The sequence below is a fragment of the Haliaeetus albicilla genome, chromosome 20 (assembly GCF_947461875.1).
Source record: "Haliaeetus albicilla chromosome 20, bHalAlb1.1, whole genome shotgun sequence".
In the NCBI taxonomy this organism is placed as follows: Eukaryota; Metazoa; Chordata; class Aves; order Accipitriformes; family Accipitridae; genus Haliaeetus; species Haliaeetus albicilla.
The window spans coordinates 28,090,883-28,112,957 of NC_091502.1; the positions used below are offsets into that span (position 1 = coordinate 28,090,883).

A 22,075-nucleotide genomic window follows, 5' to 3' on the forward strand; every position below is an offset into this window, starting at 1 on the left:
GCCGCCTACGGTGCGGTCGGCCGCTGCCCGGTGCCCCGTGCCCGTGGCGCGCAGCCCGGAGCCGGTGCGGCGCGGTGGGTGGCCGGCAGGGGGCGCTGGCGGCGGACGGCCCGGGGCGGAGCCCACGCGCTGCCCCGCGCCCGCCGAGCCGCCGCCCTGCGCCGCCGCCGGAGCCGGTAAGGGCGGCCGGGCCGGGCTGGGCCGGGCCGAGCTAGGCCAGGCCGACTGCGGGTGGAGGCCGCGCCCGGGAGGGAGCTGGGCCGGGGGTGCGGGTTGGCTCGGGCTGAGTCAGGCTGAGCACGGGTCGGGGCCGGTCCGGGCTGGGGTTGGGGTGGGTGGGGGTCGGGGTGGGCTTGGGCGGGCTGCGACTGGTCTGGGGTGGGCCCGGGCTGGGGCAGGAAACGGAAAAACGGGGGTCGCGGGGTGGGGGGTGGCGTGGGCAGAGGTTGGCTGGTGGCAGCCGTCTCTGGGGCGGGCAGGGGCGAGGGGCCGGGGCCGGCTGAGGACGGGCAGGGACCCGCGGGGCCGCCCCCGGGGCTCCTGTGCCGGTGGCTGGCGGGGGGTCAGCGCCGCTGGGACGAGACAGGGCGGGCTGGGGCCCGCGGTTGGGTCGAGCCCTGGGGTCCGCAGGGCTGGGGCTGCCCGTGAAGGGGCTGGGGGGGCTGCAGGGAAGAGTGGGGTCCTTGCAGCTGGTCTCGAGGAAGGGTCTTGGGTCAGGGCTGACGGGGGGCGGGGGGGGGCGGGGAGGGCCGCGGCCCGAGTGGTGGGGAAAGGGGCCACGGTGGGGCTCAGCAGGGCCGGCGTGGCTACTTGGCCATGGGGGAGTAGAGGGCCCCTCGTTTCAGGCAGGGTAGGAGCCAGGGGAGGCCTGGCAGCCGGGCCAGGACCGAGGCAGGGGCTGGTGTGGTGACAGGCGGGGGACGCAGCTGGTGGAGGAGAGGTGGCAGTGACAGCAGGATGCAAGGCCCATGGGGCTGAGATGGGGATGAGGTGTCGCTGGGGTGCCCCTTCCCTAGTCCCGTCCCACGTGGGTGGGTGAAAAATCCAGTCTGGGGGCAGCACCATCAGCCCTGGGGCTGACAGGACTCATAGGACGTCGGGTCAGGGCCTGGCGCTGGCTCCTTGCAGCTCGCGGGCAGGGCTGCTCTGTCTTCTGCAGCTGGTGAGCTGGGAGCGGAGCCGGCACTGCCCTGGAAGTGCCAGAGCCAATTCTGGTGCCTGTGAGGCCCCTTTGAGGTTCCAGGCCATGAGGACAGTCTCCTGCGTCCCTTGCCCCACGTAGCCGCCTGGAGCATGCAACATGGGCAGAGTGGCTGTCCTCGGGGGCCAGCTGCCAGGTGCAGGGAGCATGCCGGGACCCGTCCTGCTTGCGCAGAGCGAGTGGGGGTCCTGCTGCAGCTGGGCGAGCGCCAGGCCCTGTGGGGGCCCTGAGGGGCGCTGGGTTTAAGCTCTCATGGGTGTACGTCGGGGCCATCGTGCTCATTCTGTCCCTGTACCTGCACTGTAGGACTCGCCGCGGGCAGCCTCATGTCCCTGCTTGATGCCGTAGACCCCCAGACAGGAAAGTACCTGCCAGGCACGGCCCCGCACTGCTGGGGAGCTCAGGGCAGTGCATCCCTGAGTCTCTGTGGGGCTGCTGTTGTCAAGGGATTAAAAATGGAACCAGGACACGTGCTGTTTGCCTGACTCTGGGCTGGGGTGTCTGTTGATTAGAGTGGAGAGAGGGGGAGCTTGTGGGCCTTTGGGGTCCCAGTTTCTTGGGCGTGATGCTGTGCCAAGTTGAGCCAAGCCTGGGTCAGAGTTGGGGATCGGGAGGGTCTGTGGAGCTGTGGGATCCCATGCAGGGTGGTGCTGGACTTCCTCCAGCTCTGTTCCCCGACCCGCTCCCCCACTGGGAGATGCGAGCACCCGGGCCTGGCTGGGCCTGCAGATAAGCCTGTGGATGCCAGATCTGCTTCCTGCGAACTGCTGCAGGCACCCGTGACGCTGGAGTCAGTCGTGAACTTCCCCTTCAGCTCTGAGTCCAGCTCTGTCCCCAGCCTTCGGCAGTCCCCACGGTTTTCCACAGGGCTGCCAAGGAGGGGGATGCGAGGCTCCTGTCCTGGCTCCCTCCGGGAGGTGCCCCAGCTGAGGGGCTGCCAGGAGCAGAGGGGCTGTGGGAGGCGATGTCCAGGTCCCAGGGCTGTGTGTGGGAAAGGGGGGCAGGGAGCCCTGCTCCACAGCGGGGCCCCGTGTCCTTACAACACCCCTCCCCACAGCAAGAGCCACAATGGACGACATCTTCACGCAGTGCCGGGAGGGCAACGCGGTGGCCGTGCGCCTCTGGCTGGACAACACTGAGAACGACCTCAACCAGGGGTGAGCAGGAGGGGACCTGGCCCGGGCTGGACCCACGGGGCTGCTGTCCCCAGCTCAGCCACGTCACAGGCCGAGGGTGCTGGACCAGGGCCGGGGCTCGTTTCCGCTCTGCTCCGTGTCCTGGGAGGGGGTGGGATTCGGCTCCTCCCCGCCGGGAGGAAGTTACCGCATGGCTGAGGCATGAGGGCCGCACATCCTCTAGCCGCTTCCTCGGCCGCTACTGCTCCCGGCGGGACGGGATGTGTCTTGGCCAGGGGTTGGGCTGGGGGTGCTGGGGAGAATCTCCCCATCCCCAGGGTGGCTGGTGTGTCTGAGTGACCGTTTCCACTGTCCCCTCTCCTGGGAGCACTGCAGCTGACATGTGGGATCACGGCTAGGGTCTAACAGGAGGGCCGGGAACTGCAGGGCACTCATGCCCGGCCGACCCGTGCCCTGCCCCAGATCTCTCCTCCCCACAGCATGTTTCCTGCTCTGGGAGCTCCCACAGGACCATGCGGTCTGACATGCTGCCCGCCTGCCTTTCAGGAGTGGTGTTCAGGCCAGGCACAAGGTTTAGAGCAGACACTTCCATTGCCTGTGGGCAGGCACAGCCTTCTGCCTGCACACCGACCATCCCTTGTCAGGCCACAGCAGCACCTTCCCTGAACTCATTCTGAACAAGGGGCCTTCCCTTGGCCATCTCTTTCAGTCCCTCCTGGGTGTCCCAGTCACACAGACCTGTCCCAGTCCCACCAGTTGTGCCTGAGGGTCTGGGGGTCAGCTGGCACTCGCTGGGGCGCTTTGGTCCCAGGTGCCTGTGCTGGGGTACCCCCTGCCTGCAGGGCCGGCTGGCCTGCCTATCCACAGGGGCGGTGTGGGGCAGGTGGAGGGCAGATGGAATCTGCCGTGCCAGGGGGCTGGAGGGGAGCTGGGGATGCAGTAGCCCCCGCCTGCCAGGCCCTAATCTCCTTTTAAGGCCTGGCTGGTCTCCTCCTCCCTTACTTGGCCAGGCACCGCCGGAGCCGAGGGGGGACAGGGGAGGGGGATCCGGCTCTTGCCAGCGTCTCTGTGATTCAGCCCTGGAGATGGGATCTGGCCAGGGCCTCCGGGGCCCTCGTGGGGATGGGAGAGAGCAGGAGAGTTGCTCAACCCTTCCGCTTCGCTGCCGTGGCCTGCTGGCAGGCGCGCAGGGTGATACCTACCTGGCTGCGGTGCTGTCAGCAGCGTCCTGGCCATGCTCGGCCCTTCTCTCCCCGCACGTGCCGAGGGAGGACACAGCAGGCAGGCTGCAGCCGATCAGCAGAGCTGTCCTTGCCATCTCCGCAGGGATGACCATGGCTTTAGCCCCTTGCACTGGGCCTGCCGCGAGGGCCGCTCCAATGTGGTCGACATGCTCATCATGCGGGGAGCACGCATCAACGTGATGAACCGCGGTGATGACACCCCGCTGCACCTGGCTGCCAGCCATGGCCACCGCGACATCGTGCAGAAGGTACTTGCCTCCCGCAGCCAGCAAGCACCCTGCCCGTGGCAAACTGAGCAGAACTCTGTGCAGCCCTCTGCCGTGTCCACCCAGGACTCGCTCCCCACTGTCACCTGCTGGCTTCCTTGTTATGAGCTTACTGCATCCCCACCTTGGCACCTCTGAGCACCTCCACCTGCCCCACAAAAGCCCTGCATCCAGCCTCAGTCCCTTCCCAACAGCAGACCTTGGCAGCACCAAGGCAGCAAACATGCTGCTGGTGGTGTTCCTGCCCTCGCCTGGGTGGAAGGGGACCTGCTCAAGACTGATGGGGATTGTCCTCCTGCCCCCAGCTGATCCAGTTCAAAGCAGACATCAATGCAGTGAACGAGCATGGGAACACGCCTCTGCACTATGCCTGCTTCTGGGGACATGACCAGGTGGCGGAGGTGAGTGGAAGCACTTGGACACAGGCAGGAGTCCAGGGCGAGGGAGGGCGCTGAGGGGAGCATGGGGAGGGAGAGGAGGGATGAGGCAGGAGGGCTGGGTGTGTATGGAGAGGCTGAGAAGAGGACACCAAACTCTGCAGATGCATGCTTTCTCCTCCCTCAGGACCTGGTGGGCAATGGGGCCTTGGTCAGCATTGCTAACAAATATGGCGAGACACCTATTGACAAAGCCAAGACACCACTGCGAGAGGTCCTGAAAGGTAATAGGTTCTCATCCTGACCCCATGACCTGCCTCTGGGTCCTGCTGCAGCCCCTGTGCTCAGCATCAACAAGCTCTCTGCTCGTGCTGCCCAACTCCTTGTCCCTCTCCAGAGCGTGCTGAGAAGCTGGGCCAGAGCCTCACCAAGATCCCCTACAAGGATACATTCTGGAAGGGCACGACCCGCACGCGTCCCAGTAAGGACAGAGCCTTCTGTCACGGGGCACGCCACTGCAGGGGAGAGCACAGCTCTCCTGTGCGGTAGGGCAGGCACCCCACTGGCACTGCCTCCCTCTGTGGTCCCAGGCGGACCTCAGGAGGACGGCCCATGCAGCCACAGGCTGCATCTCCTCCTTTTCTTACAGGAAACGGGACTCTTAACAAACTTGCTGGAATAGACTTCAAACAGCTGAGCTTGAGCCAAAAACTCAATGAGAACCAGTCAGGAGAGGTATGTAGGCCTGTTGTCCCCTGGGACAGGGTAGCTGCACCCGCGCATATCGCTGCTCTCTCTGCTGGCTGTGGAGCGCAGAACTGGGGCACAACGGCCTGGTGGGTTTCCACATCCGGGCATGTGGCTCTCACTCTTTGTCGCAGTCGCTCCATGTCGCTGTGGACCTCTTGGTCCTCTGGGCTCCGCTGGCCCCACAGCCCTGCACAAGGGGCTGGGAGATGCTCGGGGACCATGTGGCCCTCCCGCAGTGACTGTCTCCACCTGTCTCCCTGCAGCTGTGGAAAGGGCGCTGGCAAGGCAATGACATCGTCATCAAAATGCTGAAAATCCGGGACTGGACAACTCGGAAGAGCCGAGACTTCAACGAGGAATACCCAAAGCTGCGGTGAGTACCAGCATCCTTCCCCAAGGCAGCCATGGCTCTCGAGGGCAGGCGTTGCCTCCAGCTGAGTACGAGACAGGCAAGAGCTAACCAGGTCTGTAGGGTTGGGTGGGAGCGCTCCGGAGCAGTGCCCAGAGGATGCGAGAAGGCCCTGGGAGGACGGTGCAGCGGGACAGGTGCAAAAGGCAGGGGGGTGATGAGGGGGCATGGGCAGCACCCACTGTTCTCAGGGCTGTCACTTCTCTTGCAGGATCTTTTCTCACCCCAACGTGCTACCGGTGCTTGGCGCCTGCCAGTCCCCCCCCGCGCCCCACCCCATTGTCATCAGCCACTGGATGCCCTATGGCTCCCTCTACAACGTGTTACACGAGGGGACAAGTGAGTGCCAATGAGGGTGACAGAGCCAGGGGCAGAGGCTAATCTCCCCATCCTCAAGAAATTGTTTCTTCATGTGTTTGGGGGGCAGCAGGGGTCCCCCCCACCTGCAACACTAGGGTGGGCCCACGGCAAGCTTGGTCTCCAGCCCACATGCCTTCCCCACATCCCGTGTGCGGCGTAGCTGCCAACATCACTCCCCTTCCCACACACACCGCAAGTGACGTAGCACCCCCCTGCTGTCACTCACACTCATGCTGCCTCCCTCCCTGCAGACTTCGTGGTGGACCAGATGCAGGCGGTGAAATTTGCCTTTGACATTGCACGGGGCATGGCCTTCCTGCACACATTGGAGCCCCTCATTCCACGCCACCACCTCAACAGCCGCAGCATCATGGTGAGTGTCAGCATCACGTGGCCCAGCCCTTCCTCCTGCGGACCAGGGCAGGGCAGGCTCCCCTCTGACCACCCCTCTCTCCCCAGATCGATGAAGACATGACAGCACGGATCAGCATGGCTGACGTGAAGTTCTCCTTCCAGTGCCCAGGGAGGATGTACGCACCAGCATGGGTAGCACCAGAAGGTGAGTGCCTGGTAGCCAGGCCCCCCGCTGCTGCTTGGCCCCTTCCTCCCCCTCAGTCCCATTCAGCCCCCTATGCTGGATTCCCCACAGCCTTGCAGAAGAAGCCGGAGGAAATTAACAGGCGCTCAGCTGACATGTGGAGCTTTGCAGTGCTGCTGTGGGAGCTGGTGACCCGTGAGGTGCCGTTTGCAGACTTGTCCAACATGGAGATAGGCATGAAGGTGAGGAGAGGGCTGGGCAAAGTGCACCACTCCAGATCAGCCAGGGCAGAACGGGGCCTAAGCAGGCAGTGGGGAGGGGAGGCAAGGCAAGGCCCCCACCAAAGGAGAGCCCACCCCCACTCCTCCCAGAGGTATGATGGGCTCTGCCTCTCCAATGCAGGGCTGGGCTCAGGTTTCTGATCCTGCCCTGCTCTCCCGTGCTCCCAGGTGGCCCTGGAGGGGCTACGTCCAACCATCCCACCCGGCATATCCCCCCACATCTGCAAGCTGATGAAGATCTGCATGAACGAGGACCCAGCCAAGCGCCCCAAGTTTGACATGATCGTGCCCATCCTGGAGAAGATGCAGGAGAAGTAGGGAGGGAGGTGCCTCCCAGCCACCCGATGCTGCCATGCTCCCCTCCCCGCCATCCCCCAAGTGCCTTCTTTAACCCCAGAGCCAAGGGGGAGCAGGGAATGCCCCCTCACCCTGAGCCAGCCATGGACACACGGTACAGACAACGCTGCCTTCTCTGGAGCTGCTCTGCAGGCTTCAGACACTGTAGCACCAAATCTATGGCAGCACCTCCATCCTCCCTGGCGGCTGTGGGCAGAGACTGAGCAGGAGGCCTGGCACACAACACTGAACATGGCTTGGGCTCTGCTACCTGCGAGGCTGGGACAGGTCTGTGGAGCCACCCTGGCCCCCTCATCCCCAGGCCCAGAGCAGCTCACCCACTTAACAGTCTCATGTTAGGCAACGCCCAGTCCTGGTGCTCTTCCCTACTAAGGACAGTGGGGTGAAAATTGCCTGTTGCGCCCAGCACCACCCCAGCTTCGCGCTTCACTCTATCGTTTCCATCCAGGCCATGCGGAAAAGCCACCAGCATCTGAAATAAACATTTGTTATGAAAACTGGCTGCTGGTGGAGAGGCACATACGTGCACAGGGTGTTGTCCACAGAAAGGGGGTGAGGCTGATGCAGGAGCTGCCCAACAGACTGCAGAGTCCTAGGCTCTGGATCTGCGCCTGTACCAAGTCTCCAGTGACTAGAGCAAGGAAAAGCAGGTGGGTTAACGGCACCCTCCTCTCCTGAGAGAAGGGCCTGGCCCTGTCTACGGGGCTGTCGATGCAAGCCCCTGAGCATTCCTCTTGAGAAACAATAGGTATGCTTGGAGGACAAAGAGAAGAAGAGTTGTGGGCAGTCCTGCTCCCACTACACCCTTTCCTTCAACTTCTTGGGGCAGGGCTAAGCCCTCCTGGGAATGACAGACAGTGCAACTAGAATCCACCAGTTATGAGCCCTACAACCAACCTCTCTCTCTGCACTGGCCTTTGAAAGGCACGGGACCAACTTTTGTTAGCACAGTGAGAACAGAGGCCCTAGCAGGCCAGCTTATGTGCTGTTTTACTTGTAGGCAGGGCATTAGCGCACAGGCAGGAGACAAGATGCCTTTCCACAAAAAAAACTACCCAGCTGTTTAATGGCACAGAAGCGACCCTAAAAAAGTTCCCAGTGACAATCCCTCAGTCTTTATGTGAAGTAATGTGGCTTTTTCACATTGATGCCATATTCTGCAAGTGCTGGTGTCAGGTCTTCCATGGTCAGCGTATACTTCTTATCCTGAAGGGACAAGGAGTAGTGTCAGTCACAGCAAGGATGAGCTAAGCTGCCAGGCATTCCTCAAAATGTTGGGGATTTAGGATTTTTCCCCTACAAGCTATGGTGACCCATACATGCACAACTCCCAGAAGCAGCTGCAGGCCAGTGTTTGGGGCATTAACCAGCTTTTAGGTACCACACGTTTTGTTTGCTCTGTGCCCACAGCTGCTCAACAGATAGAAAGACGTTGAGCATTACTCAATGCTATAAAGATAAATAACATCACCCTCACAAGGCCCGCAAACCACAAACGGATGATGACTGAGAGAATTCCCAGAAACTACCACTACACGCTCGCTCCGCATTTATGCTCTTCCCCAAGCATCAGAGTTTTGGTCACTGTCAGAGGGAGGACACAGGGCTAGATAGCCCTCCGATGACGTGCAGCTACTCGCATGTTCCTGTGAAGCCATCAAAGCAACATTCCACAAACTGTGCTGCCCACCTCATTTTCTCACCAGCGCCCCTTTTCCACCAGTGGAGCCCTTGCTTATTAGTAAGCATGTTGACCCTTCAGGAGCACAACACATTCAAGACCTTCTACATTCTGCATCCCCGCATTCAATTAGTTAATTAGTAATTAACTCTAACAGGTGGCCAGTTTGCTTGCTACAGCCCCTGGAGAGGACGTTTCCCCTCATCTGAGCAGCCATTCTGTCCTTCTCTCACCTTGCTCTTATTGCGGGAGCTGCCCGAGGCTGTTCCCTTCATCTTGCAGTGCTGCAGTGCATCGTTGGCAATGTCAGAAATAAACTTCTGTGCGGCCAGAGAGATCAAACGAATGCTGCCCAGCAGAGAAAGAGAAGGGATAATTTCACACAGACAGCATAGAGCACCCCTGGGATTAAGGAATTTCAGGTGGGGGGGGTGGGAGGGAGCATCCCAGCTATCAAACCCCGTAGAGGGCCCTCGAGGCCGCGCTCTGCCACTTACATGCGTGGATCAGAGGCCTCGAATCCTGCTCTGTTGAGGTAATAGCCCGTGACAGCATCGGGGATCTGTACAGGAGAAAAGTTGGAGGAACTCCGCTCCCTGTGGCAGCCCGTCACCTGCGTGCCGCCTGCCCCCAGTGCCTCCCGTGTACCGTGGGCGTGTAATCCTCCAGCTGCATGAGGAAGTCCACCAGCGGCGTCGTGGAGACCACCGGCTTCACGTCCCCATTGGCCGCGCTGGGTGGCACGTAGACCCCGTTGGACATAGCCCCCTCCGGGGGAGCTGCAGCCACCGCTGCGGAGACGGGCACTGCGGGCACAGGGCGCTCAGCGGGCAGCTCTCCTCGGGGGCAGCCGCGGCCCTACCCGGCCCCCCCCCCCCGCCCGCCGGTCCCGATCCCCCAGGAGCCCCGCGGTCACGGGGCCCCGCACCCCGCAAGCACCCACGGGCTACGCGGACGGACAGGCTCGGTGCCCGAGCTCTGGGCACGCTCACGGGCCGCGCCCCCACCCCCCCCCCCGGGAACACCCCTGTGCCTGGCTCCTGTCCTCGGGGGCCCCCCCATCGCCCCGCGGCCCCGCCGCCGGGGATCCCCCGGCCCCGCTCTCCTCCCTCCCGTAGCCACCCGGCTCCGAGCGCTCCGTACCCCGGCCCTTCCGCTCCCCCCCGCCCCCCCCGCGCTCACCGGGGCCCCTGCCGCCAGCCGCGCCGCCCTCGGCTCCCCGCGCCGCGCCGCCCACCGCGCCCGGGGCCGCCCCAGGAACGCCGCTGCCGACGGCGGCCGGACTGGGCTTGTTGTCGGCGGCGGGGGCGGGCGCGGGCGGCGCCGGGGCGGCCGGGGCCGCGGCCGCGGGGTCGGCCTCGGCGCTGCCGCTCATCGCCCGCCGCCGCGCGACACCGGGCGCCACCTCCCCCGCGCCTGCGCGCGGCGCGCCGCCCTATTGGCCCCGGCGCCCCTCCCTCCCCCCCGCTTCCCGGCGGCGGCGCGCGGCACAGACGGAGACGGGAGGGGCGGCGCCACGCGGCTTTATTGGCGCCGGCGCCTCCCGGATCGGGACAGCGCGGGCGCGCGGCGGCCCCGCCCCTGCCCCGGGGCGGGCGGGGTCAGGGCGCCAGCAGCGCCCGCAGGAGGCGGGGGAAGTTGGGGGTGCCCCAGCCGGTGACGGGGTCCCAGGCGGGGCCGGCGCAGAAGCCCTGTCCCTGCACGGTGCCGTCCAGGCAGGAGAGGTGGCAGCCCTGCGTCACCTGCGGGGACAGGCCTCAGCACGGCCGGGAAGGGACTCCCCCTGCCCACCCACCCCCGGCGGGAAGACCGACGGGGACACCCCTCCTCCCCCGCGCACAGACACACCCGCGGCCCACAGCAGGACAGGAACCCCCGGGAACACCCCCTCCCACGGGGCGTGGGAACCCCCGGGACACCCGCCGCCTCCCCAACCCAGGCAGCAACGGATCCACCCGAGGACACGTGCCCCTGTGCAGCACAAGTATCCCCCCCAAACACTCCCAGCAGTGCAAGGGGACCTCACCCCTCGCAGGAAGGCAGCGGAGACACCCCCCCCAACCCCCTCTGGGACACAGGTCCCGCGGGAAGGCAGCATACCCCCCCCCCCGGAACGCTGCTGGCCCTGCCCTGCCCGACCCCAAGCAGGAGACCCAGGCCTCCCCACCAGCACCCATGGGCACCAACCCAGCTGCTCCCCTGGCAGCCCCGGCCCCCCCGCCCCAGCTCACGTCGTAGAGCGCGGCATCGTGCCCCTGCTCCCGCAGCTGGTAGAGCGCAGGGTTGAGGAAGCCCAGGGGCGCAAGCCCCCGCTGCAGGCGCCGGTCGTTGATGAGTGCCACCATGCCCCCCACCACAGGTGTGGACGCCTGCCGGACACACGACCGCCTCAGCACCTGGCAGCTCCGCCAATGCCGACCGGCCTAGGGCTGTCCGTCCTCCTTACCGATGTCCCCGACACCCAGGGCAGCGGGATGCGGTTTGTCACCACCCAGTAGTTGTCAGAGAGGGCGGACAGGTCAGGGTAGGCACGGCCACTGCTGTTGTAGTAGGAACTGGGAGGCAGCTTCGAGGCCGAGCGCAAGAAGCGCCCGACTGCGGCGGCCTGGGGAGAGCGCAAGGCAAGGAGTGGGACGCCTGGCAGCGGGACTCTGCCCCTGCTCATCTCTGCCCCTCCTTCCCCTGGCCTGCGGCCCAGCCCCGGGGCTGCCTGTGCCGACTGTGGCCCATCATCACCCCTGCCAAGCGCCACGCGGTCCCCTCCGGGCCCCGGCGTCCGGCAGAGCAGGCGCATCCTCACCTGGTAATCGGGCATGGGGAAGACATTGCTGAAGCCCCCCCCGCTAATGTAGTCCGTCACCTCTGCAGTCACCAGGAAGGGGTTCTTGAAGGATGTTCCACCCACAGTGGTGACGTAGGGACTGGGGGGACAGGTGGGCACGGTGGGTGAGCACCCGACTGCCTGGGGCTGCAGTGGCACCCTATGTGCCAGCCCCCTCCCCGGGAGCTGCACAGGTGCCCCCAGCTCCAAGGTCTGCGAGTGTCCCTGGGCACGCTGGTGGGGCTGACCCTCAGGAGACCCCCAAAGGGGCTCAAAACCAGCAGGAGGCAGCAGCCAGCCAGGGGCTGGGCCTCGAAGTGCCACAGCTGCAGCTTTCGGCTGGCCTCGGCTGCAGGCGAGCTGCAGCCACTGGCTCTGCACAGAGCCTCACCTCCCCACAGGCCCCAGGTTCACCTCCCCACATCTACCTTGAGGCTGGAAAGCTGGGCCGGAAAGTGTGGTTCCCACCAGGCACCCTTCTGCACCCAGCACCATCGTCACCTGCCAGCAGAGATGGACGGACAGGGTAATCTGGCAGCACTCAAGCTGCCCCTCACCCACCAAATGCTCCCAGGAGCAACCCGGGGGAGGGGGTCTCTCAACCTCCTGGGCTGGGATTCCCAGGCAGGGGATCCTGGCTGCCCAGAAGCAGAGCATCCCTGTTTGGTGTTCAGCATGGAGGTTTCCCGCTGTGCCGGGAGCGTCGGATGCACCCGCACCATGCCAGCAACAGCACACACCTGAGGCAAACAGGATGGTCAAGCCCCGGGAAGCTGCCTTCATGAACTCCATGTTCACACGCTCCATGTAGGCTCGTGACAAGCTGTCCTCGTCATCCCCGTAGCTCACAGAGTGCACCCAAGGCAGCGATGACATGTTGCTGAGCAGCAGCAGCCAGGCCAGGAAGGGCTCCTGGCTCTCGTGCCTCCCTGCAGAGACAGAGCAGGGAGCAGGTTCAGCTCCTCCTAGGACACCAGGCTCGAGGGAAAGTGGGAGATAGCGCAGGGGGACACCATGCTTCCACAGCACCACCAGCACCAGGAGCTGTGGCACCAGTCCTCCAGCTCCTGCCCTGCCTACAGAAAGCAGATCCACAGCACAGCTGGTTTGGAGCTCTCCTGTGAGCTCTTGCTGGCAGCACACCCCATCTCGGGGATTGTCACCGTGGATGGCACCTGGCTCCTGCTCTGCCAGCGAGTCTGGTGAAAAGGTCCCCCCAAACCCCACAGCGAGGCGTCTACACTCATCCGCTCCTTCTCTGACCATCTGTCGCAGGGCTGTAGCCACCCTTGGCATGCAGGCAGCCACGCAGCCCTTCCAAGACTCAGCCAAGCCTTGTCCCCTCTACCCCAACAGTGGGCCCCAGAGTAGTCTGATGATGTACATTCCACCACCACCTGCCAGGGTCCCTTCCTGCCCCTCATCCCTCTCCATGAGGTGGGAAGAGCAGAGCCCCAGCCACCCCTTCTCACTCTCAGTTGCTCACGTAACTGCCCGTCTCTGTGCCCTTTCCACATGGAGGAGGTGGAAGTTAATGCCGAGCTGTGTCGGCCTTCACCGTCAGGAAGACAGAGCTGGCAGTCCTAAGGGCACTCCATCTCCTGTTCAGCCAGTTTCAGATCTGGGACAGATGACACTTTGTCCTACAGCACCGTAGCCATGTTTGTGCAGGCTGTTTTGCAACCTTGTTTTCTCAAATTGCCTTACTCTCCTTTATCCACTCCGCTGGTAGATTCACGAGTGAGAGATCAGCTTCAACCCCAAAGAAGCAGGAAAAACATAATATGACACAGTTGCTGTGCTCTCCCTTCACGGAAAGGCAGCAGAGTGGGGGAACTGCTTTACATTGTGTAGCTGCGGTGTGGATGCCCCTGTTACAGGATACTCTGGATGCTGAAAGTTCACATGGGTTCAAAAGCAACTACACAAATCGATGGAAGACGATTTCCCTACGAGCTATTAGAAACCAGCATCAGCTCCAACTTGGGAAGCCCAGAAGGTGTGTGCCTGTAGTAGCTGGGAAAGCATTCTGGGGATGGGCCACAGCCAGCGGACCATTCATGTATGCCCCCTCCAGGCGTTCCCCTTTGACAGATACCAGGTAGACCCAGTACAGTCCTTTTTATGCAGAGAGCAAGTGTTTCCCGAAACAGCAGGCAGGTGTGTTGGTGCTACAGCAAGTGGGAGGCATGGAAGGAGTCACCAGGCAACTTTGGAGGGGAATCAGTACCTGCATTGCTGAAGACCCATGTGGAGATGTTGGCACCCGTGCTCATGATGTATTCCACATCCAGACTGGCCTCCAGCCCAGCCTTGCCCTTGCCCTGGTGCCCAACCACTTGGTCAACCTCAGAGCGGTGGCCAAAGCTGCTGCCAAAGAGCTGCATAAACTCAGCCAGGTCGGCCTGGTGGAAATACTGTTCCAAGAACTGGGGGAACAAGGAGCAGACAAGTTTTTTTCTCATTTTCTCTTGAAATAACAAGGTACGTTTTTTTCTCCTGACTTAGAAAGTTGGCCCAGCACAGGTCTGTGAAATGCTAGCCCACCAGGTGCTCCCACCAGCCGCTGAGGAATCCCCACAGCTGTCCTGGGACCACCAACGTGTGGAATTCCCATGGCCTACAGGCCTCTGACCCGGAACCAGTTCTACCAGTTACCTGGGCACAGGCCTGGCTGTTGTTTGGCAGTAGCCCTATGTCTCCTCCCGTCATGTTGTATCTTTTACGAAGGATGGAAGGCGTGACACCCAGGTGGAAAGCTGCTCTCCCTCCACTGTGCTGCCTTGACTCCGTTTCCCTCTTGGCCCAGGCTCTGTTGACCACCTTTCTCTCCGCAGGGAACCGGTGCAGGCCACCCACTAGTGCGCAAGCAAGCAGGAAAAGAAGCAGCTGTTAGGGCCCAGAGCTCCGGCAGGACAGTATTATGGCCCCTTGGCTCCCCCTTCACCATCCTCACTCAGGCTTCGTGTCTGGGAGGGCTGGCCTGCAGCAGGGCTCAGGGGAGCCCATTCCCTGCGGCACCTGCCCTGAGCGCTGCACAGGAGGTGAAGAATTGCTCCCTCGGCTTCCTCGCCAGTCCTCACAGATATTCCCAGGCTGCACAGCTCAGCCTCCCCACTGCCAGGCCACTACTGCAGCTTGGCACCACTCTGCTCTCCTCATGGAACAGCCATGGGAGCCCACGCGAAAGGGACTCACAGGACGGAGTTTTTCCACCTCAGAAGCAGCTGCACATCCACAGAGACAGGCTGCACCCAAACTCTCTGCACCAAGCCTCCAGGCCTGAGAGCACCAGTAGGAAAACACCTACTTTGCCTGCCGCCTGTCCACACTATGGAATCACAGAATGCTTTGGGTTGGAAGGGACCTTTAAAGGTCATCTAGTCATGTGTCCCATCCCCCCCCGCAACAGGCAGAGACATCTTCAACCAGATCAGGTTGCTCAGAGCCCCGTCCAGCCTGACCTTGAACGTTTCCAGGGATGGGACATCTACATCCTATGCACAAAGTTCGTCAGGGGGGCCTGGGGCAGCTGGCACCATGGCTAGAGGGCCTGCCACACCGTCTTCTGGGACACCGAGGTGGCCGCTCGTGGCTGCTCAATGCTTAACCTCCCACCCACACCCCAGGCAGTGAGAGCTCTGGGCAGCCTCAGCTCCCCTTCGTAGGACGTACCAAAGTCAATGTGCTCAGCCAGCTCCTCCGGGACAGCGTAGGGGAGCGGGGAGCGCACAACACTGTGCTGGCCCTTCACGTAGCGGTGGAACTCAGCCCCTGGCAGGAGGCGCTCGGCCGTGCTGCAACACAGGGACAGCCACCGTGCCAGGATTTGCGCCACTATCAGCGAGCCTGTCCAGCAGCATGCCCATTCTCTGCCCTGCCTCCTGCAACCTTTCCACTCCATTTGCTGCTGGCATGAGTCAGGGATGAGCTCCACTTCCCACCAGCACAGCTGACCTCATAAAGCAAAGAGCACCTTCCATACCCTACCAATTCCCATCACCAGACTGAACCAGAGCTCTGACGCTGCAGGGTGCCCTGCAACTCTACCCCCAGTCCTCCCGTGGGGCCTCTGCAGCCCCACAGAAGGCAAGAGGAGGAGCGGGGCTGGCCCAAGCACCTAACAGATGTGCACGCCTCGCTTCCAGTACTCCAGATCACTGGCTGTGACTCCCCCCAACACTGGGACCGGGCACACAGGCAGCCGGCTCTTGGCTGTGGAGCCCTCAAGCCCAGGCAGAAATGTGGCTCAGCCCTCCATCACCCAGACTGCACTGCAGAGCCCTTGGGCAGGGGAAGTTGCAGCAGACAGGGGCAGGGTCTGGCTTCTTCTGTCTTTGTGGGAATGGCACAGCCACCACAGTGGGGCCCAGACCCACCCAGGGCTCACCTCGCTGGCATGCGGCACTCCAGGAAATCAAGGGTGGTAACACTCCTGCAGGTCTCAACTCCATGGCCTTGCAGCCACTTCAGCACTGCCATGAGCGTGGCTGGGGACGGCTGGACAAGGTTCCGCACCTGCTCCAGGGACAGGTACTTGCCTGTGAGGCACGGAGAGGGTCAGAGCACCCTGCTTGCAGGGCCTGATGGGGCCTGGCGGGCTCAGGCGCACAGTCATTACCATATCGTGGTGAGCAGGGGTCTGAGACAGCATCGACGAGCTGGGCGAGACGCCCCACACCTCGCTGCCGGAGGGCGAAGGTCAGCTGCACTTCGTGGCCGGGCTTCACGCGTCCGCCATGGGTCCAGCCGGGGGGCACGCTGCGGGCAGGCTGTGAGCAGCCGGTGGGCACCGGCGCCCCGTGTCCTGTCCCACCGACCCCGGCACCTACCGGAACGGCTGGTCACGCTCCAGGGTCGGCCCCGCGGCGCAGCTCCAGGCGGCCGCACACAGCGCCAGCACGGCGGGGACACCCCGACACCTGCAACGGGCGGGCGGGCAGTCAGGGCAGAGCGGGCACCGGCGGGGCCCCAGGCCGCCTGCCGACCTAGGGCAAACCCGGGGACCGCCAGCTGCCTGCCTGACCCCCCCACCCCGAGCCCCCGTCGCCCCCGGGCCGGGGAGCCCCGCCTGAAGCCCCCGAGCCCCAGTCCCCGTTACCCCCACGCCATCCCGCCGCCTCCCGCCGCAGCGCCCTGATCACGTGTGCGGGCGCATGATTCCAAGTCACGTGAGGAGACCGAAGCCGCGGTCACGTGGTGGGCAGGGCCCTAGAGCCGCCGGGCACCTGGGTCCCCCCGGGGCCGCGGGCTGTGGCCGACAGTACTGCGCCGGGACCCGGAGTGCCGGGACCGGTGCCAGCCGATCCTCCCCGGTGTTTCGCACAGTGGGGCCGCGCCGCCAGGCCCGGGCCGCGCTCCGGTCACGGGCCCGGCGGGGAAGGCCCCTTGCCGGAGGCCCGGAGAGGCTGCCCCGGTACGGCACCGGCCGCCTCCCGGCGTGGTCCGGGCCGTGCTGCTCTGCTCTGCCCCGCCCCGATCTTCCCCGTCCCTCTCCCGGCCGCCTCCCAGAGCGTCGCGGAGCCATTACCGCGGCAGCCCGGGACGCGGCAGCCCGGGACACAGCAGCCCGGTGGGACGGCCCGGGCGGCAGACGCGGCCACGGCTGCTGCCCTGGGCCCAGGGTCCATGTAGGGGTCCCGGGCTGGGGGGGGCAGGCGTCCACGTAGGGCTGGTGGTCCCAGGCTGGGGCAGGGGTCCACGTAGGGCTGGGGGTCCCAGGCTGGGGCAGGGGTCCTGTGCAGGACTCGGCTGAGGAGCCCAGGCTGGGGGCCAGCTGGGGAGGGGCAGGGGTCCTGCCCAGCACCCCCACCAGGGAGCGGATCTTTGCTGGGGGAAACAGGCCCTGGCAAGGGAGGGATGCTCTGAACAGCAGGGCCTGCACAGAGAGGGCAGGGCTGGAGGTCCCCATTCCATGAGGCTGGAACCTGGCTCTGAGGGGTGGCTGCCGGGAAGGGACTGGAAGGTCTAAGCCCCCCTTGGGATTTGTTCCTCTGTGCCTACCCCAGGGCTTGGGACAGTGAGCCGTATGAGCAGGCTGCAGCCCCAGGGCATGAGCACCCAGGCTGTCCTCTGTGCACAGAGGCTGACCATCACCAGTGAGTCCAGCAACAGCCAGGAGGCATGGAGTCGGTGGCAGGGCACATCTGCACACCCTGGGTGTCTAGGTCTGCTGCTGCCTGGCCCTGCTGGCATTCACACCACAGCACCTGGGGCTGCATGCAGGGACGTGGGGAAGCTGTGGGCACTGGGTGTCTCAGTCAGTCAGGAGCATGGGGGGACAAGGGTATGGGGGAGGCTCGGGACTATAAGCACATGTTCTCACTCGGTCATGGGAGTGGGCTGCGAGGTGGTGATGGGCCATTCGGCAGGAGTCATGTCCACACCACACTGCCAAGCAAGTAGTATACAGCCTGCTGTCCAGCTGGCACTGTCACAGGCAGCCACTTGGCTCCCACAGCTGCTGAGCTGCAGGTCTCAGCTTCCTGTGCTTGTTCTCTCAGATACTCGTTCCCACACTGGGAGCTCTCCTAATTAGGATCACAAAAGTGGTATTATACTTGCAGATCTCGGGGTTGTGGAAGGTTCAAGCAATTTTTGCAAGGGAGCTCTGGAAATGGTGCCTCAGTAACCCTTGGAGATTGTCCCCCTGCCCATGAGTCCAAGGGCAGTACTGGAGGGGGTGTGTTTTGGAGGTGGATGGCGAGGCAGAGGGTGCTGTGATCCCATCTGCCCCAGGCCAGTTTGGCTCAGCTAGCCTAGCCCTTGTCCCAGCTCTGGTCACATGCACAGACATGCTGCATACCGTGGCTCCAGCAGTTCCCAGTTGCTTTCCTGCTTCTGCAGAGCAGAGTCCAAGCCAGGAAGAGACGGACAATGGGAAAACCACCTGCCTGGCCCAGGCTGCCATGCCTCCCACGCCAGAGCTGCGCTGTGGCTGTCCAGAGCTGCAGCTGCCAGGGGGAGAGAGGCCCGGAGGGTCTCTCTTGTGTCAGTAGCAGCACAAGGCACCACTAAAGAAGCGGGCTGATGCTTAGATTGTTGCAGGGTAGGTGAAGGTCCTTTCCTAGGAAAGGCCAGGGCTGTAGCAGTCCTGCTGTTCACCTTCCTGCTTTTAGCCCTGCTGTACAGGCAGTGCTTTTCCAGCTGCACCAAGGGTGCAGCTGAGAGGTGGCGATGCCACTTGCCCAGGCGGGCAGTGTCTGCTGCAGACCTTTGGCCCTGCTCCCTTTGGGTGAAGGGAGGCAGCCAGGAGACCCACTGGGGCTTAATCAGCATCTTTACTGTTCACAGAACACCACTCAGCATCTCATTGACGCTGGGACCTCAGCCCGCGTTCCTCAGGCTCACCCAAGCCCCTGTCTGGCCTCCTAGGTACTTCCCTGCCACCTTGAGGCTAGTTCTTGTGTCTTCCAGGAACCTGCTGCTCCATCTCCACTCCTTGCAGGATGCCAGCACTCCTCTGTGGGTGCTGCCCATAGCATGAACGTCTGTGCGAAGCCCTAGGGCATTTCTGGTCCCTACAATTAGAAACACATGTAGAGTTTCCATGCATGTGGCGCTGTGTGGTTTGCAGCAGCTGGAGCTGGTTGCCTGCCTGAAGCCGTGCAGTTGCACCCTGCGGGGTGAGGGGGACGAGCAAGGGGAGCTGTGTGGGGGGACACAGTGGCCTGGGAACACAGGGGAAAGGGCTGGGCATGGTGGGTGCAGGGCAGCCATTAGGGGTTGGGGGCCAGGGGACACGGGGCCCAGTGCAGCAGAGAAGGTTTGGAAGGAACAGCCCAGCATCCCCTCACACCCAGCCAAGCCCTGTGCCCCCAGCCTCGTTGGTAGGAAGAGCTTTCCACTGTGCCACAGGAAGGCTCCTGAACCACAAGGAGGTAGCTGCCTGTCAGGGCTGGGAGACACCCGTCCTATGTGTGAGGGTAGTGCCGAAGCATGGGTCTGCCCAGCTGGAGGTGGCCCTGGGTGCTGTCCCTTCCCAGGACCTTGTGAGGAAAGAAAGACTGGGAACATGCAGGGAGGTGTGTGGGGCCCTGACAGTACCAGAATGAGCAGCTGCAGGGCAGAGTGCAGTCCCTGCACCCATGCCACATCTGGCTGTTCTAGTCTGCTGCACTGTGCTCCCAGCCATGCAGCCCTTGCTGCTTCCTTGTCCTGCACCTGCACACGCAGCCCTTCCCATGTCCCAACCCTCACCCTGGCCCACCACCTATGGGGTGGCCCACCTTCCCGTTCCTGGTTCCTGGCTGCCCCAGACCGCCCAGCCAGCTGCCCCAGCCTGTGTTGGACTGACCCAGCAGCTACAGCTGCAGCCCGGAGGGACTCACCACTGCTCAGCCTTGAGTCATGTTGGCTGAGGGCCTGGGGTGTGGGCAGTGTGCGCTGCCAGAGAGCTGCAGCCCACCCAGCTGTCCAGCTGGTTACAGCTTTGGGCAGGACTTTAAGTGGAATGAGATTTGCAGGAGATTATTTCCTGGATCTGTCTGGCCAGCAAAGATTAGGTTGCCCTGCCAGAGCTAATTACTCTAACAAGCATCTGCTGCTAGTCTGACTAGCTGGTCTGTGGCAGGCAGGGGACAAGAGAGCCTGAGCATCCAGTGAAGGTGCCAAGGTGTCCTTGGTGGAGCTCTGCTCACCCCGGGTATGCTTGTGTGCTGTTCCTGCAGATGGAGGCAAGTGTGCCCCCTCCTCTGGACAGTCGGGATCACCCGAGGACAGGCAATGCCAGGGGAGAACAGTAACATCAAGGTCCTTCCTGATGGCAAAAGACCCCCTTGGTCTCAGCCACAGAGCAGAGAGCATGCACTGGCATGCACTGGCATTACTGGTGCTACCGGTCAGGGAGCTGGAAGGTGTTAAGTTATGTGATAAAGTAGCACAGAGAAACAGTGGCAGGCAGAGGAACCCCAATAACCCAGTCAGAGAAGGGAACACCCTTCCCCAGCTCTGCCCAGGCTGTCACTGGCTTATGATCAACCCCATGGTCTGAGGGTGGCACCCATCAGAATGAGTGAATGGGAACTGCTCTCCCCATCATGCCACAGACTGAAGGGGCACTGCCTAGGAGTATGGGATGTTACGAGAGGCAAAACACAGAGCATTTTAGGATTGCATGAGACTTACTATGGCATGTTTAGCAGAGTGTCCTGGTTTCGGCTGGGATAGAGTTAATTTTCTTTCTAGTAGCTGGTATAGCATTATGTTTTGAGTTCAGTATGAGAATAATGTTGATAACACACTGATGTTTTCAGTTGTTGCTAAGTAGTGTTTATACCAAGTCAAGGATTTTTCAGCTCCTCATGCCCAACAAGCAAGAAGGCTGGAGGGACACAAGAAGTTGGGAGGGGACACAGCTGGGATAGCTGACCCAAACTGGCCAAAGGGATATTCCATACCATGTGACATCACGCCCAGTATATAAACTGGGGGGAGTTGGCCGGGGCGAGGGCAGGGCAGATCGCTGCTAGGGAACTAACTGGGCATCGGTCAGTGAGTGGTGAGCAATTGCATAGTGCATAATTTGTTTTGTATATTCCATTTTTTTATTATTATTGTCATGTTATTATTATTATTATTATCATCATCATCATTATCATTATTTTCTTCCTTTATGTCCTATTAAACTGTCTTTATCTCAACCCACAAGTTCTACTTTTTTCTATTCTGTCCCCCATCCCACTGGGTGGGAGGGAGTGAGTGGCTGTGTGGTGCTTAGTTGCTGGCTGGGGTTAAACCACGACACAGAGGAACTAAAAGGTGAGGAAAGAGGCATCAAGGTGGTTTGGGGAGGAATAAAAAATGGGAAAATGGGATAAAAGTGTCTGGTCACATGTCAATGGATTGATGGTCAGTACATTTGTCTGGCCATGTCCTGCATCCGATGACTGCACAGCCTGTCCTGTCTTCTTCTCAAACTCAATTTCTATTTTCCTGGGTCAGGGGGACTCCATTCTGTGTGCACGTGTGTGTCAGTGTCAGACGCGTGGAGTCAGACCACAGGTCACAGGGCCAGTGTGCCCATGGTGCCAGCAACTGGAGAGTGAGCATAGGTACGTAAGTCTGTCATTGCTAGCAAATAGCAATCTGGACAAGGCAGTGAGGAGGTGAAGTGGCGTGGGAGGGAGGGGAGAGACACAGTGTGTGTCTGTGCACATGCGTGTACCCGTGCGTGTGCGTGTGCGTCCATGTGCGTGTGTGTGGCAGGACCACAGGGGAGAAGGCTGCCAGCAGGATCAGGGGAGTCCTAGCCAACTGCCAGAGAGACCATAGGGTATGGAGATCAACTGACAACCACTTGTGTGTCTCTGTATATCTCTGTCTTACACAGCAGTGGGGGAGGAGATCCAAAGGCAAGCTACTAGGTAGACTGATTTTCTAAGCCCACTTACCACAGGGATCCACAGTGTGTGTGTCTATCCATGTGTTGGTGTCTGTAATGGGGGTGCGGGGGTGGGGGGTGTCTGTAGCAACTGGAGTGGGACTATGGCCTGAGGGACTCGTATGTCCAGGTGTCAGCAACTGGGGAGACTGGGAGTCCGGGGTTACCGACTGGGCAGACTGTGTCTAATCCCAGCTACTGGAGAACTCCACATTGTACGTGTATATTCCTGCTAACAGACCTTCGTCAGCCAGCGAGGGGAGCAGGATGAGG

General features: G+C 62.2%; 3 protein-coding genes across 4 annotated transcripts; 1 reads left to right on the forward strand and 2 right to left on the reverse strand.

Annotated features, from left to right (window-relative positions):
* The first annotated feature begins 18 nt into the window (after nt 1–18).
* ILK (integrin linked kinase) lies at nt 19–7,419 on the forward strand. Its single transcript, XM_069808796.1, has 13 exons — nt 19–176; nt 2,259–2,358; nt 3,664–3,829; nt 4,153–4,248; nt 4,412–4,508; nt 4,622–4,705; nt 4,874–4,959; nt 5,238–5,347; nt 5,595–5,722; nt 5,995–6,116; nt 6,203–6,302; nt 6,393–6,523; nt 6,731–7,419. Exons 2-13 carry the CDS (start codon nt 2,270–2,272, stop codon nt 6,878–6,880), a joined length of 1,359 nt encoding a protein of 452 aa, XP_069664897.1. The 5' UTR covers nt 19–176; nt 2,259–2,269; the 3' UTR covers nt 6,881–7,419.
* A 532-nt stretch (nt 7,420–7,951) lies between these two features.
* Nucleotides 7,952–10,121, reverse strand: TAF10 (TATA-box binding protein associated factor 10). Of its 2 annotated transcripts, none has more exons than XM_069808797.1 (5): nt 9,783–10,121; nt 9,249–9,406; nt 9,098–9,162; nt 8,834–8,948; nt 7,952–8,125 (listed from the first exon to the last, which is right to left on the reverse strand). In XM_069808797.1, the coding sequence occupies exons 1-5, from the start codon at nt 9,973–9,975 to the stop codon at nt 8,036–8,038; spliced, it is 621 nt and encodes a 206-aa protein (XP_069664898.1). In that variant the 5' UTR covers nt 9,976–10,121; the 3' UTR covers nt 7,952–8,035. The 2 variants fall into 2 exon arrangements, with proteins under 2 accessions (XP_069664898.1, XP_069664899.1); XM_069808798.1 differs by lacking the exon at nt 7,952–8,125 and adding an exon at nt 8,138–8,675.
* Nucleotides 10,108–16,667, reverse strand: TPP1 (tripeptidyl peptidase 1). Its single transcript, XM_069808795.1, has 13 exons — nt 16,523–16,667; nt 16,254–16,343; nt 16,043–16,182; nt 15,812–15,962; nt 15,097–15,218; nt 14,080–14,279; nt 13,652–13,850; nt 12,162–12,350; nt 11,850–11,922; nt 11,401–11,521; nt 11,047–11,205; nt 10,832–10,969; nt 10,108–10,342 (listed from the first exon to the last, which is right to left on the reverse strand). Exons 1-13 carry the CDS (start codon nt 16,531–16,533, stop codon nt 10,202–10,204), a joined length of 1,734 nt encoding a protein of 577 aa, XP_069664896.1. The 5' UTR covers nt 16,534–16,667; the 3' UTR covers nt 10,108–10,201.
* Nucleotides 16,668–22,075: the final 5,408 nt, after the last annotated feature.